General features: G+C 33.3%; 1 protein-coding gene across 1 annotated transcript in view; it reads left to right on the top strand.

Annotated features, from left to right (window-relative positions):
- Positions 1-12,667, top strand: part of LOC149480718 (flavin reductase (NADPH)) — a 14,830-nt gene extending 2,163 nt beyond the window's left edge. The window contains exons 2-3 of the mRNA XM_089706800.1: positions 4,108-4,494; positions 12,172-12,667. Coding sequence (XP_089562926.1) covers positions 4,108-4,494; positions 12,172-12,329 — 545 coding nt within the window. The 3' untranslated portion in view covers positions 12,330-12,667. The remainder of the gene's footprint in view (positions 1-4,107; positions 4,495-12,171) is intronic.
- The last annotated feature ends 1,305 nt before the right edge of the window (positions 12,668-13,972 follow it).

Raw genomic sequence — 13,972 nt, 5'->3', positions numbered from 1 at the left:
CTCAGACATCACAGAGAAGCACGTCTTCGTTTTGCACGAGAACATGAAAACTGGACCCACAGCCAGTGCGCTCGTGTGGTGTTCACAGATGAGTGCCAAGGCACTCTTCGAGCTTCTGATAGCCAAGAGTCAGTATAAAAGAAGTGAGAAGAGAGGTTTTCACCCATCAACACAACTCAAACGGCGATTTTTCATGGAGGCTCAATAATGGTATGGGGAGGTGTAAGTTCCGATGCTCGCACGGAGTTAGGTATCGTAGATAATGGCTTTAATTTGATCAGGTACATCGAGGAAATTCTCCAGGAACATGTTCAGCCCTATTACAGGTTTATCAGTGAAGAAAATTTGCTACTAATACACTATAACGCACGTCCGCATGTCGTGCGATGCGTTTAAGAGTACCTTCAAGAGGTTATTATTGAAAAATTGTAGTGGCCAGCTCGTATCCCGGATCTTAATCCAATAGAACACATCTGGGACATGCTTAAAAGAAACATAAAGTTTGATTCCAACTCACAACCAATGTTGGATGAGCTTAGAAATACAGCTGGGGCCGTTTGGTACACTATAGCTTAAGTGGACATCAATAATGTCTTCTAGAGTATGCCAGAAAGGATGCAAACAGTGTTTAAGGCAAGAGAAGGAAACACCCAATATTAAAAGGTTAAATTTTTTTTATGGAAACGCTTTTTTCTAATTTTTGTGCATTTTTTAAGAAATCATTTAAATTTCACAGGAAAAGCGTAAATACTTCTTTAATTCATATCTACGCGGTAGTACTTCTTATAAACTTCAAATTATTACTAAAAGTTTGTAAAAACATTAAATTAACTAGTTTTAATGAAATTTTTATTGAATTTTGTAGTAGAAAAGAAATAGTGTAATTTTTCGCAGAAATTTGAAGTGGCCAAGATTCCGTGCCGGTGAGTGTATTTATTACTAATTTACAACATCTAACTTAATATACATTATACAATATGATTTAAAGTGAATCCTAATTAGTATTAAATAATTTCTTGGATATTTATTTATATACATATTTACAAAACCATTTATGTAAACCTTATACAAATATTTCGCACAAAAGGTGGCCATTAATTTGTGAAGCAAAAAGAAGAACCAAACTCAAGCATTTGTTATTTTATATATAACTAGCTATGCCCCGCGGTTTTACCCGCAGTGCTCTGCTCCTATTGGTCTTAGCATGATGATAAGCCTTAGCCTTCCTCGATAAATGGCAAGCATGGAGCATGCATTTTTAATTTTAATTACAAAATGAGACATAAAACTATACTCTATTAAATAAACAATTTATGAATGTTTAAAAATGAATGGAAATTTTATTTGTTGATTTATAATTCTGATATCCTCAGAATATTTTACCTATTATCTTTTTTTTAATATTTATTGCTGATCTTCCTTATTTTAGTGTAAGATACTTATTTGATAAGGATCTTGGTTTAGTTTTAAAATCGTAACGTAAATGACTTGTGCATTATCAAAATGAAATTTTAATTTTAAAATAATGTTAAGTCATGGTTCGAAAAATGTATTACAAAGAGCAAAGTAATTATTATTCATTGTACAATCGTAATATATTGTTTTGGTGTAATTATGTTAATTAAAGCAAAAACTTTGTTTTTATGTAGTTTCTAACACGATTTTAACGAAAATATGTTTTCAACTAGGTAGGTACCTACCTACTTAATAGACAAAGATTTTTTGTGGTACATACATTTGTTATTTCCGCGTTTTTATCTACACTAATATTATAAAGAGGAAAACTTTGTTTGTTTGTTTGATTGTAATGAATAGGCTCATAAACTACCGTATGTATTACTTTACTCTTTTGTAAACTACCGAACCGATTTTGACCGATAATGGACCGATTTTGATGAAATTTGGCACAGATAATCTTTATACCCTCAGAAAGAACATAGGCTACCTTTTATCGCGAAATATGTACCACGGCGAAGCCGGGGCGGACCGCTATTTAATACTATATAATATATTGTTACGTAGTTGGGTGCATACCTACTTACCATAAAATTATTTGAATTGCTACTTTATTATTTCTCACAATTTTACAGAACAAAGAGACATTTTATATAGGGTGAGTGGGTCGATATACCTACTTTGAACTGAATCAGATTACTAAGAACAAATTATGTGATAAAAGGTCCATATTATAAAAAATACAATAGTCTGGACACATCTATATAAAAAAAGAAAAAAATTCACGCGATTTTTTATTGACAACACCAACATAATGCTATATGAATAATTTGTAGAATTGATTAAATCGTATTTATAAAACGGCGGGAAAAAATACATACTATGAATGAAGAATGCATTTATAAGCCGATTATAGTGTTATGTCATATTATGTAGGTACATAGTTAGAGCAGTGGTGGCTCAGTGGTGAGACCTCGGACTTCGAATCGATAAGTCCGGGGTTCGAGACCAGGCGAGCGCGCAGGAAATAAATTGATTTTTCAATTTATCTGCGCATGTTGTAGCATCACCACTGCTCGAACGGTGAAGGAAAACATCGTGAGGAAACCGACATGTCGAAGAATCAAAAAGTTCGACGACATGTGTCATCCGCCAACCCGCACTTGGCCAGCGTGGTGGATTATGGCCTGTACCCTCATAGGAGGCCCGTGTCCCAGCAGTGGGAACGTGGATGGGCTGATGATGATGACATAGTTAGAAATAAACGATTTGTTGGAAACATGTTCTTACCTACTTTTGACTATTTTTAAATCTCTGCAGTCAATGCCAACAAAAATATGAGTAGTACTTTTTTATTAAGTATTTTAAAGCTAGAATTCTAGGAAGTCTGTCGACATTACCTAACTGGGCGAAGCTAGTCTGACTAAATCCGATCGGCGAAGGACGGACAGATTATGATTATGGGGTTACAAGTGTTAGAACAAACTTCTGTATATATATTTTACTAGGTTTCCGCCCGCGGCTTCGCCCGCGCAGTCAAAGAAAAACCCGCATAGTTCCCGTTCCCGTGGGATTTCCGGGATTGCGTCATTTTCCCGGGATAAAAAGTAGCCTTTCTCGGGTATCAAAATATCTCCATACCATATTTAATGAAAATTGATTCAGTAGTTTAGGCGTGATTGAGTAACAGACAGACAGTCAGAGTTACTTTCGCATTTATAATACATATTAGTACCTATCCGGATTGATATTTTGAAGTGCTCATTTGTAATGTACTCTTTAATGGTGCATTTGCATTTCGTGTTCGCTATTCTGCTGGTGACTCGACGTTATATCCGATGAAATTTTATATGAGACTAGTGGTCCGCCCCGGCTTCGCCCGTGGTACCTACATGTTTAAACTATCCTATCTCTCAAGTTGGATCGAACTGCACATGGTGTGCGAATTTTATTATAATCGGTTAAGTGGTTTAGGAGTCCATTGAGGACAAACATTGTGACACGAGATTTATATACGTATATATTAAGATATTATATGAGAGTCGACGTTACCATTGTTCACCCATTCTTTTACCCTTTGATTACATCTAAAACGCCGGTCTTAACACGAATATGCGACTTCCAGGCAGAATAACGAAGTTTTAAAATGCGTGTCCGGTATTAGCCTCGGGGTTCGCCTTGCTATTCGCACGATTGTGAAAATGCACCATACAATGTGAGTTTGTAAGCAGAAATAGGATACCAGTAGTTAGTTGAAAATATTATTTTTGTTGACACAAAATATATCCAACTCATAATATATTAAAATTTTAATTAAAGAGCTTGTTTTGTTTTTTGTATATGCGATCAATGATCTTTGTTGACTTGCCAATTCTCTTTAGTAGAAACTACATTCCGGATCCATCACCTAGTTCATATAAAAATATACCATTAAAATTATATCATTATAATAATAAAAAAAATATTCATAAGCACTTAAAAAGTTTTGAGCTCGAGTTAGCATAACTATACCATGCATAATAAATAATAATCATACGACGACCTTGTTTATTATACGGAATACTTACTTGGTACTTTTATATAACAATTATGTAAAAGCACTTGTAGTTTCCATGTTTATTCAGCATTCAATGACCATGACCTTTTTAACAGGCTACGAGGTCCGCGCTTTCGTCCGCGACCCCGCCAAGCTACCAGAGGCTCTCCGGTCCAAAGTAGAGGTGTGCAAGGGGGATGTCCTCGAATTTGACTCTGTTACCAACGCGATTGAAGGCACAGATGGTGTCGTCATCGCTCTGGGCACCAATGGCAGTCTGGACCCCACATCCGACATGTCAGAAGGCACCAAGAACATTATTGACGCTATGAGAGCGAAGAATGTGCATAACGTTTCTGCTTGTATTTCGGCGTTCCTGTTCTATGATGAAGATAAGGTGCCAGAGCGGTTCATACCCCTCACTAAGGATCATAAGAGGATGTACGAAGAGCTTAAGGGAAGCGGTTTGAACTGGGTTGCTGTTTTTTCGCCGCATATTTCTGGTAAGTTGAAGAGTCGGAAATGAGAGAGAGAGGCTAGAATGTAAATAAGTAGGTATATAATTGAAGTGCCTGTTTATGTTTTTAACCGGAACAGCTGGGCTTATTTTGATGTGATATTTACTGAGAGATTTAAAAAGACATACACTTTATTTTAAAGTATCAACAATTATTACAAGACATGCATAAAGCCACCCAAACAATATCAAAGAGCTATTTTAGTTAAAATTATAATATTTTTTAAATATAAGCAATAGGTACTTAAAAGGAACCTGAAATGTAAAGCGTCTTGTGAATTCCAATCTTCAGAAAAGCAACTATCACCTAGATTTCTTAGCGCTTCTAACAAGATTTAATATGTGTTTTTTTTAAACTAGGTTAGAACTGTTATTAATTATCACTAACGAGAAATGCATAAAACTATTAGAATATCGTAACCAATTGGACAATAAACAGCAAAAACTGGTGAGTCCGCTATTGAATAAATAGTAAATACAAATAAAAAGATGAGATCAGAGATACCTTATAAAAAAAAGAAATAATATACTTAATTCCATAGTTGTTTTTCTTTTCATGTTAAAAACAACTCGAGCAGTAGGTACCTAAGTGATAAACATATACATATAACTATTAATTAAATATTATTTTACCTGTATGGGAATACGGAAATTTTTATAATTGACACATTTAATTACTGAGAAATCGTAATATCAGTTTATTTCCTCTCGATTTCCTTGATATATTTTTTTATGGTGTTTGTCTATAAAATATTTAATTTGTTAAAGGTTTTTTTTTGTTGAGAAATACACGAAATAAATGTAGTTAGTTAATTCTGAAGAACTCTATAAACAGGGTTAATCAGAAATAGAGCTTTTTACCAGTGAAAGACATTTCAGAATCGGTTCAGTAGTCTCATAGATCCAATATATTACAAACTTCTAAATTTACTTTCTGCATTATTATTAGAAGCTTCTATTATTTAATCAACTCCGGCAGAAAAAGGGCAATGTTTTGAACTGCATGTATGTATATTGTATAACTATGTATTTATTTATTATTATGTCTCCTCATTTATCTTCCGAGAAATATAAAAACGGGTGCCCAGTTCAAGTTTTTCCAAACAATGACTCATCAAATAATAAAATCAGTAATCACGTGTTTATCTATGATGATAAACTTGGTTGTTTTTAACTGACTTCATAAAAAAGGAGCTTCGTATGTTTTTTGTATACACTATACCCGGCGCGGCCTAAGATGATCCCTATGACAGTTCGTTAGTGATTGCTCGTATGATGGATCGTGTCGATACTTTACTATTTTATAGGCTAAGGCGTGGTTTGCATTCAGCCACGTCGGTAAACATGTTTTTACAAATATTATAAAATGAATTTTTAACGTCTATTATGTAAACGAAACGGTAAGTAAAACGAAAGTTTTCCAAAACATAAAAATGCACCTTATCATTTTCTCGTAATCTTTAACCCGTTTAACACAGTGTATATTATTTTATCATGAAAATGGAATCCCCCATTTAATTTTTCTAAAAAACTTATATTATCATAGGTAAGTAAATTAACGCGAACGGTAATTAATTAATTAATTATGCTGCGATCTTCTGTTCCATTCAATAGAGAATGAACTATAGCTTAAGCATGGAAAAAATGTGAACTCGTTTCCATTATCGAAATTTGTTTATCGATACTTTCCGCACTAGTCGATAAATGCCAACGATGTAAGTTTTGAAGAACGTAAACGTAAAGTCAGATTGATATAATTTCTCGTAAATGTTAAGAATTGTTATAATTCCAACGGAATATCATTGTAATGGCATAAAGCTACGTAAAAATTAATAAATGCCATTTTTAGACGCCTCCAATACCGTCAAATGTGGCTACTTGACCTTTACTTGGCAACTTGACCACACCTTCCGTTTAACAACAAAATATCAAATTTTGTAGAATTGAAAGCAATTGACCTAATGTTGGTAGGTTTTTAAAATATTAATTGGCAACATATTTTAATTTTAAAGCGGTAACGCTGTTGGTTCTCGCAATATAACGTATCGAAGTGTGACTGTGACTAAGGATCTTTTGCCGGTGTCAGTATTATTATGTTTGTAGAGCTTAAACTGCACATCTAAGGTGAGTACAGTTTTGATATGTTGTGTAATAAGCCCTAGAGATTGATTTTACAGTGGGAACTATCCAACTTTAGGCTCATCTGTCGAAATATTTGCTTGGGCATTGATGCCTCAGGTTAGGTCAAGTTGCCATTGACGGCTGCGTGGCAACTTGACCTACGCCTAGGGTTGACACAAAAAATAACGTGACTGCATTTTTTCCTTTTTTTATCTGTTTCGAGTTTTGCATAGTAAAATCAATAAATTTGCTGTAAATTTCGGACAATCCAGATACTTATACTCTCTTTGATGACAACGATTTAGCATATTTCTAATGAAAAATAAATGTTTCCTTACCTATTAATAAATACCTATAAGTATTAAGTAATATACATATACATATGTATTAAATTTAGTTTAATAAATAAATAGTTCATTAAAATTTGTGTCTTGTTTGTGACAACCCTATCCGACATGTAATGCTTTGTATGAAATCATTACAAATCCCGTGGCAACTTGACCAGGTAGCCAGAGCCTAACAGTTTATTGTAAAACTTCGGGCTGCAATATTTAAAAAGTCGAAGAATTAAAAAGTAATAGCAACTTAGCCTAAAACAAGAATGTTAAGCATCTACCTATGAAAACTGATGTGCAAGGTCAAGATACCACATCAGTGTCAACTTGACCTGTATTACGTTTATTTGTAAATAATGTAAGATTCAATATATTTTAAAGAAATACCTAGTAAAAGTGAATGATGAAATCATTCATGACATGAACAAATCATAAAATGTTAATAAAAGTTTAATATAAATAAGTTAGCTAAGAAAAAGTAAAAAAATGTGGTCAAGTAGCCACATTTGACCGGTACGTTTCTAATTTAATGGTGACGCCATTACAAGTTTGTCTCTTGAGAATAACTGTCAGTGTCATAGGGATCATCTTAGGCCGCGCCGGGTATACACTTTTTAAACTTGAATATTTAAATGTTAAATCCAACCTTGAAGTGACTTTTCTGTCTGTTCTATTGGTTCTATTGTTTGGTTCAAAGCTTTATCAGGATTTTAGCCTGAATTATCTTTATATTTACATGTCTATTCAATGCTTCCAAGAATCGTCGTTGTAGTGGGTACAACAACAATTGAACCCATTGTGAGGGTCGTTAAACGAATTTGTTAGTTTGTTGATTGATAACATCCTACCCCGCGTCCTGTTGTAATGCTTTCGATATCTTTCTTGCTACAAGCAGTTTGAAAATATTGGTTTTAGATAACGAATCTATCTGGTAATTGGAATAATTAAATGTATTGTTCGACTTTATCGTGAATGGAATTTGGAAATATATATAATTAATTCTGATTTTCGGCCGTTTTCGTAACTTAAAGGTTTGTCAACTTAAACTTTAACTTCACGTGAACTTTATATACTTAGAACTATATCTAAATCTAATGCGTAATATTTAATGATTAGAGCAGGCTCCAAGGAGATGTTCGTTTGCATAAATAGCGGACCTAAATCTGACTTCTGATATATATTGTATAGATCCCAGACATCCTATAAACAGATGTTGCCAACCAGTTTTGTGGTCCCCTTCCCCGCACCCCGGTAATTAAATATGGCATACAAAGAAAAAAATAAACATTTCCAAAACATGCCGCGTGGGGTATCAAATGAAAGAGCTTATTGAGTAGATCACGAATATATAGCATACTATAACATTTCTTACACTTTCTCTAAGATTTTTTAGAAAATTTACGAAAATGGTCCATTTTTGAGTTAACTTTAAACCACTATAGATTGAAAACTCATGAATATATTTTTTAAATTATTATTTTAAATAATTAACAATAGTCCATTGTTGACGATTCAATAGTTGGTACAATGAAATAGTTGCATGGGGGATTGGGGGAAGCATTCAAAGATGGCGAGTATATTTTCAAGTTTATGCCAGAAATAAAGGCCTAATACAAAAATATCGGTGTCAGGGCTTAGAATAATTATCTCTGCACTGTCGTTGTGTTTGACAGAATGAAAAATATGGCAGAACATTCTTGAATCAGCTTTTTAACTTCATCAGCCTCTTCTAAACTTGAAAATATACTCGCCATCTTTGAATGCTCTCCCCACTCCCCCATGCAACTATTTCACTATACGAACTATTGAATCGTAAACAATGGACTATTGTTAATTATTTAAAATAATAATTTAAAAAATATATTCATGAGTTTTCAATCTATAGTGGTTTAAAGTTAACTCAAAAATGGACCATTTTCGTAAATTTTCTAAAAAATCTTAGAGAAAGTGTAAGAAATGTTATAGTATGCTATATATTCGCGATCTACTCAATAAGCTCTTTCATTTGATACCCCACGCGGCATGTTTTGGAAATTTTTATTTTTTTCTTTGTATGCCATATTTAATTACCGTGGTGGGGAGAGGGGGACCACAAAAGTGGTTGGCAACATCTGTCTATAGGATGTCTGGGATCTATACAATATATATCAGAAGTCAGATTTAGGTCCGCTATTTTTGCAAACGAAACTCCACTGAGAGTCCGGTCTAGAATAACTTGTGTAAAGTCTAGACTTGCCATGACATTTATAAAATTGAACATAAATAAAGTGAACGGACTTAAAAATAACGGGTTAAAAATAATAAGAACTTATTTTTAGTACTTTAGTTCATAAATAGATATCTATATTTTTTCATTTATTAATAGCAACTTCCGATGCAATGACGCAAAACAGTTAATAGTAGGGGAGCCCAGGATGCTAAATGTGGATTTACTCGAGCGTCACGGGAACCTATTAGAATTGGTAGATTAGACCATAGCGAGAAAAAAAGGTCCTATAATGTTTTCACTTTTAGCGGTGGGGAAGGGTTTTTTGATTTTTTTTAATTTAACAAGTCAATAACTGCGTTAAAAACAACCGACTTCAAACTTGCACTTGCAACATTTACAAATACAGACAAAAATGCTCATAAAATAAAAACTACTGGGCCTATCCGAATAAAATTTTTATGGGACCAATTCGACACCATCCCGCATCGAACAAAAAAAGAATCACGTAAATCGGTTCAGAAACCACGGAGTAATCGGTGTACATACATAAAAAAAAAAAAAAAAACATACCGGCCGAATTGATAACCTCCTCCTTTTTTTGAAGTCGGTTAAAAAAGAAAAAAATTGGCTTGGAAATACTCAAGCGCGTTAGATATTGATATTTTGCATGCTCCAGGACGTCACTTAAAAAAAGTATACGTTAATCTGACGATTTAAGTGGCGATTTAATCGCTATGAAGAAAGGGTAAAAAATTAAAGTAATATTATTCGAGCGCGTCAGATTAATATATGGGGGGGTTAATTACAATATAAGAAGTCCCCATTTCGCTAATCTGACGATTCGAGCTCAACCTTAGGGAATTATGGATTATTCAAATTTTCCAGCGGGGCCCCTGAGCGCACCCACCAACCATAACTGCTCATATTGACTAGAGGTACTAATGAATAGCTAAGGTACCGTCCCTTATAGTAATCTGACGCGCTCGAGTAAATCCCAAAATCCCCTCTTGGGCTCCCCTACTATAAATAACGTGATTTTGTAGCTTTTTATAGTAACCAGTTGGTTAAAACGGTCGGCATTCTTATGAAAGGACATGTTTTATTTATAAAGCATTATTTTTAAAATAAATATTTAAAGGTTCGTCACTTAAATATTTTTCACATTTTCAAGGTCAATAAATTTATTTATTATGAACTAAATATTGATTTGGCCAAAGTAAATATTAGTGTAGAAATGACGTTGGACATTGAAATACGAAGAGTGAATGACCGATAAATTAATGAAATAAAATGTAGATTTCGTACTCTTTTCAATTTACAAACGTGATTTCAATAATAAGACAGTGCGCGCACGAGCAACTTTGTCTCCGCAACTATTTTGTCTCCGCAACTATTTTGTCTCTCCCACCTATGGGCTAGTATGAAAGTGCGCGCACGTAGCGACGCAACTCAGGCATGACGACAGTATCCATAAATGTTCGAATTAGTGTTTTTAAGGGAAAATGTATAATATATAAATTAAAAATAGTGACTTAGAAATATTAAAAACATTAAGATTAATGAGATTATCAATAAAATAAAACGTTGAAATTCTGCAGTCGGCCATTTTGACTGAAACACGCGTGACGTCACGTCTACGTAAACAACTCACAACAACTTCGCGGCAGGTGTATTTTGTTGTTATGAATATGCTGAGAATACGCATTTTTATTTATTTTCTATTTTTTCACGTATGCTTTATCGACTCAGAACAGAAATATAATTGCGAATTCACGAATATGTGGTTCGGGTTTCTCTGCGTCAAATTTATACAATCATTTCATATTATTTTCTCACTTTAAACAATTACTAACACTTTTTTTGGGTATTATTTTTATGTAGATTCACATTGCAATACTGCACACCACTTATAAACTTTGAAATTAGATTCTATAACACTTTATAATTAAATATTTGTTTAATTTTACTTCGCTATGCATACAGATAATTACGTATTTACGTAAGAGTGACGTCACGCCTACGCCATGACACCTGTGAGCTGTTTTAGCACAGTTAATAAATATTTTTTGAAAAATGGCTTTTATCTTCGTTAAATTTAAGTATATTAGCGAAATATAGGGTTTTTCTTGTTTAATAAACGTATACACACATTATGGAAGAGGTTTTGAAAATCTTTCGTCATGCCTATTGATGGGAGAGACAAAATAGTTGCGGAGACAAAGTTGCTCGTGCGCGCTAGCTCTAATGTAATTATCAAAACTAGACCTAGGTAGGTGTCTTTTAATTTAAAACAAAGTATTTTCAAATAATACATTAAATCCATAACCTTTCTTTTTAAATAGGTGAAATAAATGTGTTGATTTAATTTTTATTTGGAGCACTAATATCAATAGTTGATGCTCTTAAATTGCATAAATTTTTTTTGAGACTAATCTATGAGAGCTTGAAATTCTTATAATGTTATTTATGGTAATAATCTATGTGTCACCGTTAGATAGTTAAATGATTTCACACCACTTTCGACGAAATTATAATCTCGCGGGATAGATTTTAATCTAACGGTGTTTACAATTTTTACACTATCTACTTATGTGTTTTTCGAGCATTTAATTTAAAAAGAAAATAATACCTCAGTAGGTAGTTAGTTATTTGTTTTTACTTCGGACTGAATGGTTTTACATTAATAATTATCATAACTATGAGAAAGGATTGCGTGTACTTATGGGTTTGGACTTTGGTATTATATCAAGGAGATTATGTGTGATATGTATTATAATATTGTAAAGCTATGTCATAGTTACATACCCAGTAGTCTGGAGGATGTAAAAAATTGAAATACCAAATTTCCGACATAGCCATAAGCCAGTTTTTGTAGAGACCTTGGGTTTACCATTACAATTAAATTTCCAATAATTCCCATCGATCCTGCAGTATGTACTACGTCACTTATTTTGTTGAAAAAAACATAATAACATACCTAACTCATTTTTGTTCACAGAGGATCCCAGCCGAGACATCATCGTAGAAGTGAACCCAGAGAAGTCCCCTGGCCGTGCTATCTCTAAGCATGACCTTGGAAAATTTCTCATCGATTCACTATCTGAACCAAAATACTACAAGGCTGTTATTGGCATCTGCAATGTACCAAACCAATAACACCCCAATTTAGACGTATTATAACTGCCAGTCGAATAGAAGCGCGGAGAAGCGGGATAGAGCTATACGAGGAAACGAGATAGACATATTTTTTTACCACAGCCAAGATAATACGGAGATTTTATAATGTCTCAAGACTTTTCCTTATTTTCTTTAGAAATAATATAAATAATGCACTGTTAAGTGAATAGCTAATAACTATTTAGTTTATTACAGTAATTTTGTTCAATATTTATTTTTACGTTTTATCTTAAGAATTTTATTGCATGGTTGTAACTGCATTTAGAGTATTTCAATGTATGTCGATTTTTAGATAATAAACCTAATTTGGTTGAAAATTTATTTTATTTTGTGATCCGTTTTTGATAAGCAAACAAATGAATAAGGAAAGAATCGTTATTCCACTGATTTTCAGTTACAAGGGCTTAGACTCTAAGCCTTAAGAGTTTAAACACACTAATAAGTGGCAATAAACTACTAACTAGGTACCACATAAATAATAGATTACTACGCTGCGTTGTCCAAATGCGAGTTGGTATTTAAGAAAATATGCATCCATTTTTCATTGAATTTTTGCCGTGCCATCACTAAGTATAAAATGATCTGTGTCCATAAACAGTGGGATATATTAGGCACTAAAAAATCATCCGTCCGAGAGTGAACCTCTGCTAGATATTATGTATCGGATATTTACATTTACAATAAATATTTTACAGACTTGGGATTTATCTAATCTGCTGATTTTCTACATGATAGGATATTATATGATATCTGCTCCTCGATCATAGGTAATATTCTGACTTGAGGCATAATCATTGATAGCGAAGATCGCAAGTATCGAAACCATTATTAAATCTTATATAACTTGTATAAGTTTATCTATTGAAATTTATCACTATTTTCATTTCAATAATACCTAAGTACCTAGACCTATCTTCAAACACAAATTTTCCGCGAACGTTTCGGTACTTCCTTGCCTTAAAGTTACAGTTAGAAGGTATCAGATTGATATGCAAAAACGACCGCGACATGACCGATTATAATATTTGTTATCGATGAACGAAATTATCAACTAGGTAATAATTGATGACTCATGGTTTATTTTTAAAGACACTCCCTAGTCCGTAGTCCCTCATGTGCTGTCAATACCACAGCTGATACTGAATGTTCATAAAAAAAAAACTTGATTTTGGCGCCAAATTTATTTTCATAGCAACACAGATAATAATTTATACTCCAACTAATTTCAGGCAGGTTATCAAGATTTATTTTATCCGACGATTTGCGCGACGAAGTCTTAAAAAACCTTTCCTGATATAGGTAATCAATATTTTTTAAAGGTAAGAACTAAGGCACATCTTCGTAATCGCTTCATATCAGATTAATAAAGTTTATAAATAGGATTGAGATAAGGTCATAAATGTATAAATAATAAATAGGTATATCAATAATTATCAAAGTAAAATTGTGAACACAATTGTGATTACACGAGGATAGATTTCCGCGAGGTAATCTGTCAAAAAATTGTGATCCAGCATACCTACCCTACTGCATAATTTGCTATTGCAATTTACCGCATTATTTTTCAACGTCTATGGATATGAAACCGATACATTTTGAAATGGGCATTCGATATAATGGAT

The sequence above is a fragment of the Colias philodice genome, chromosome 18 (assembly GCF_061535455.1).
Source record: "Colias philodice isolate Cphi_HAF_F1 chromosome 18, ilColPhil1 Martin Lab GWU primary, whole genome shotgun sequence".
Lineage (NCBI taxonomy): Eukaryota > Metazoa > Arthropoda > Insecta > Lepidoptera > Pieridae > Colias > Colias philodice.
Note: the sequence above shows the minus strand (reverse complement) of the source record. Positions and strands in the feature narration are given on the sequence as shown.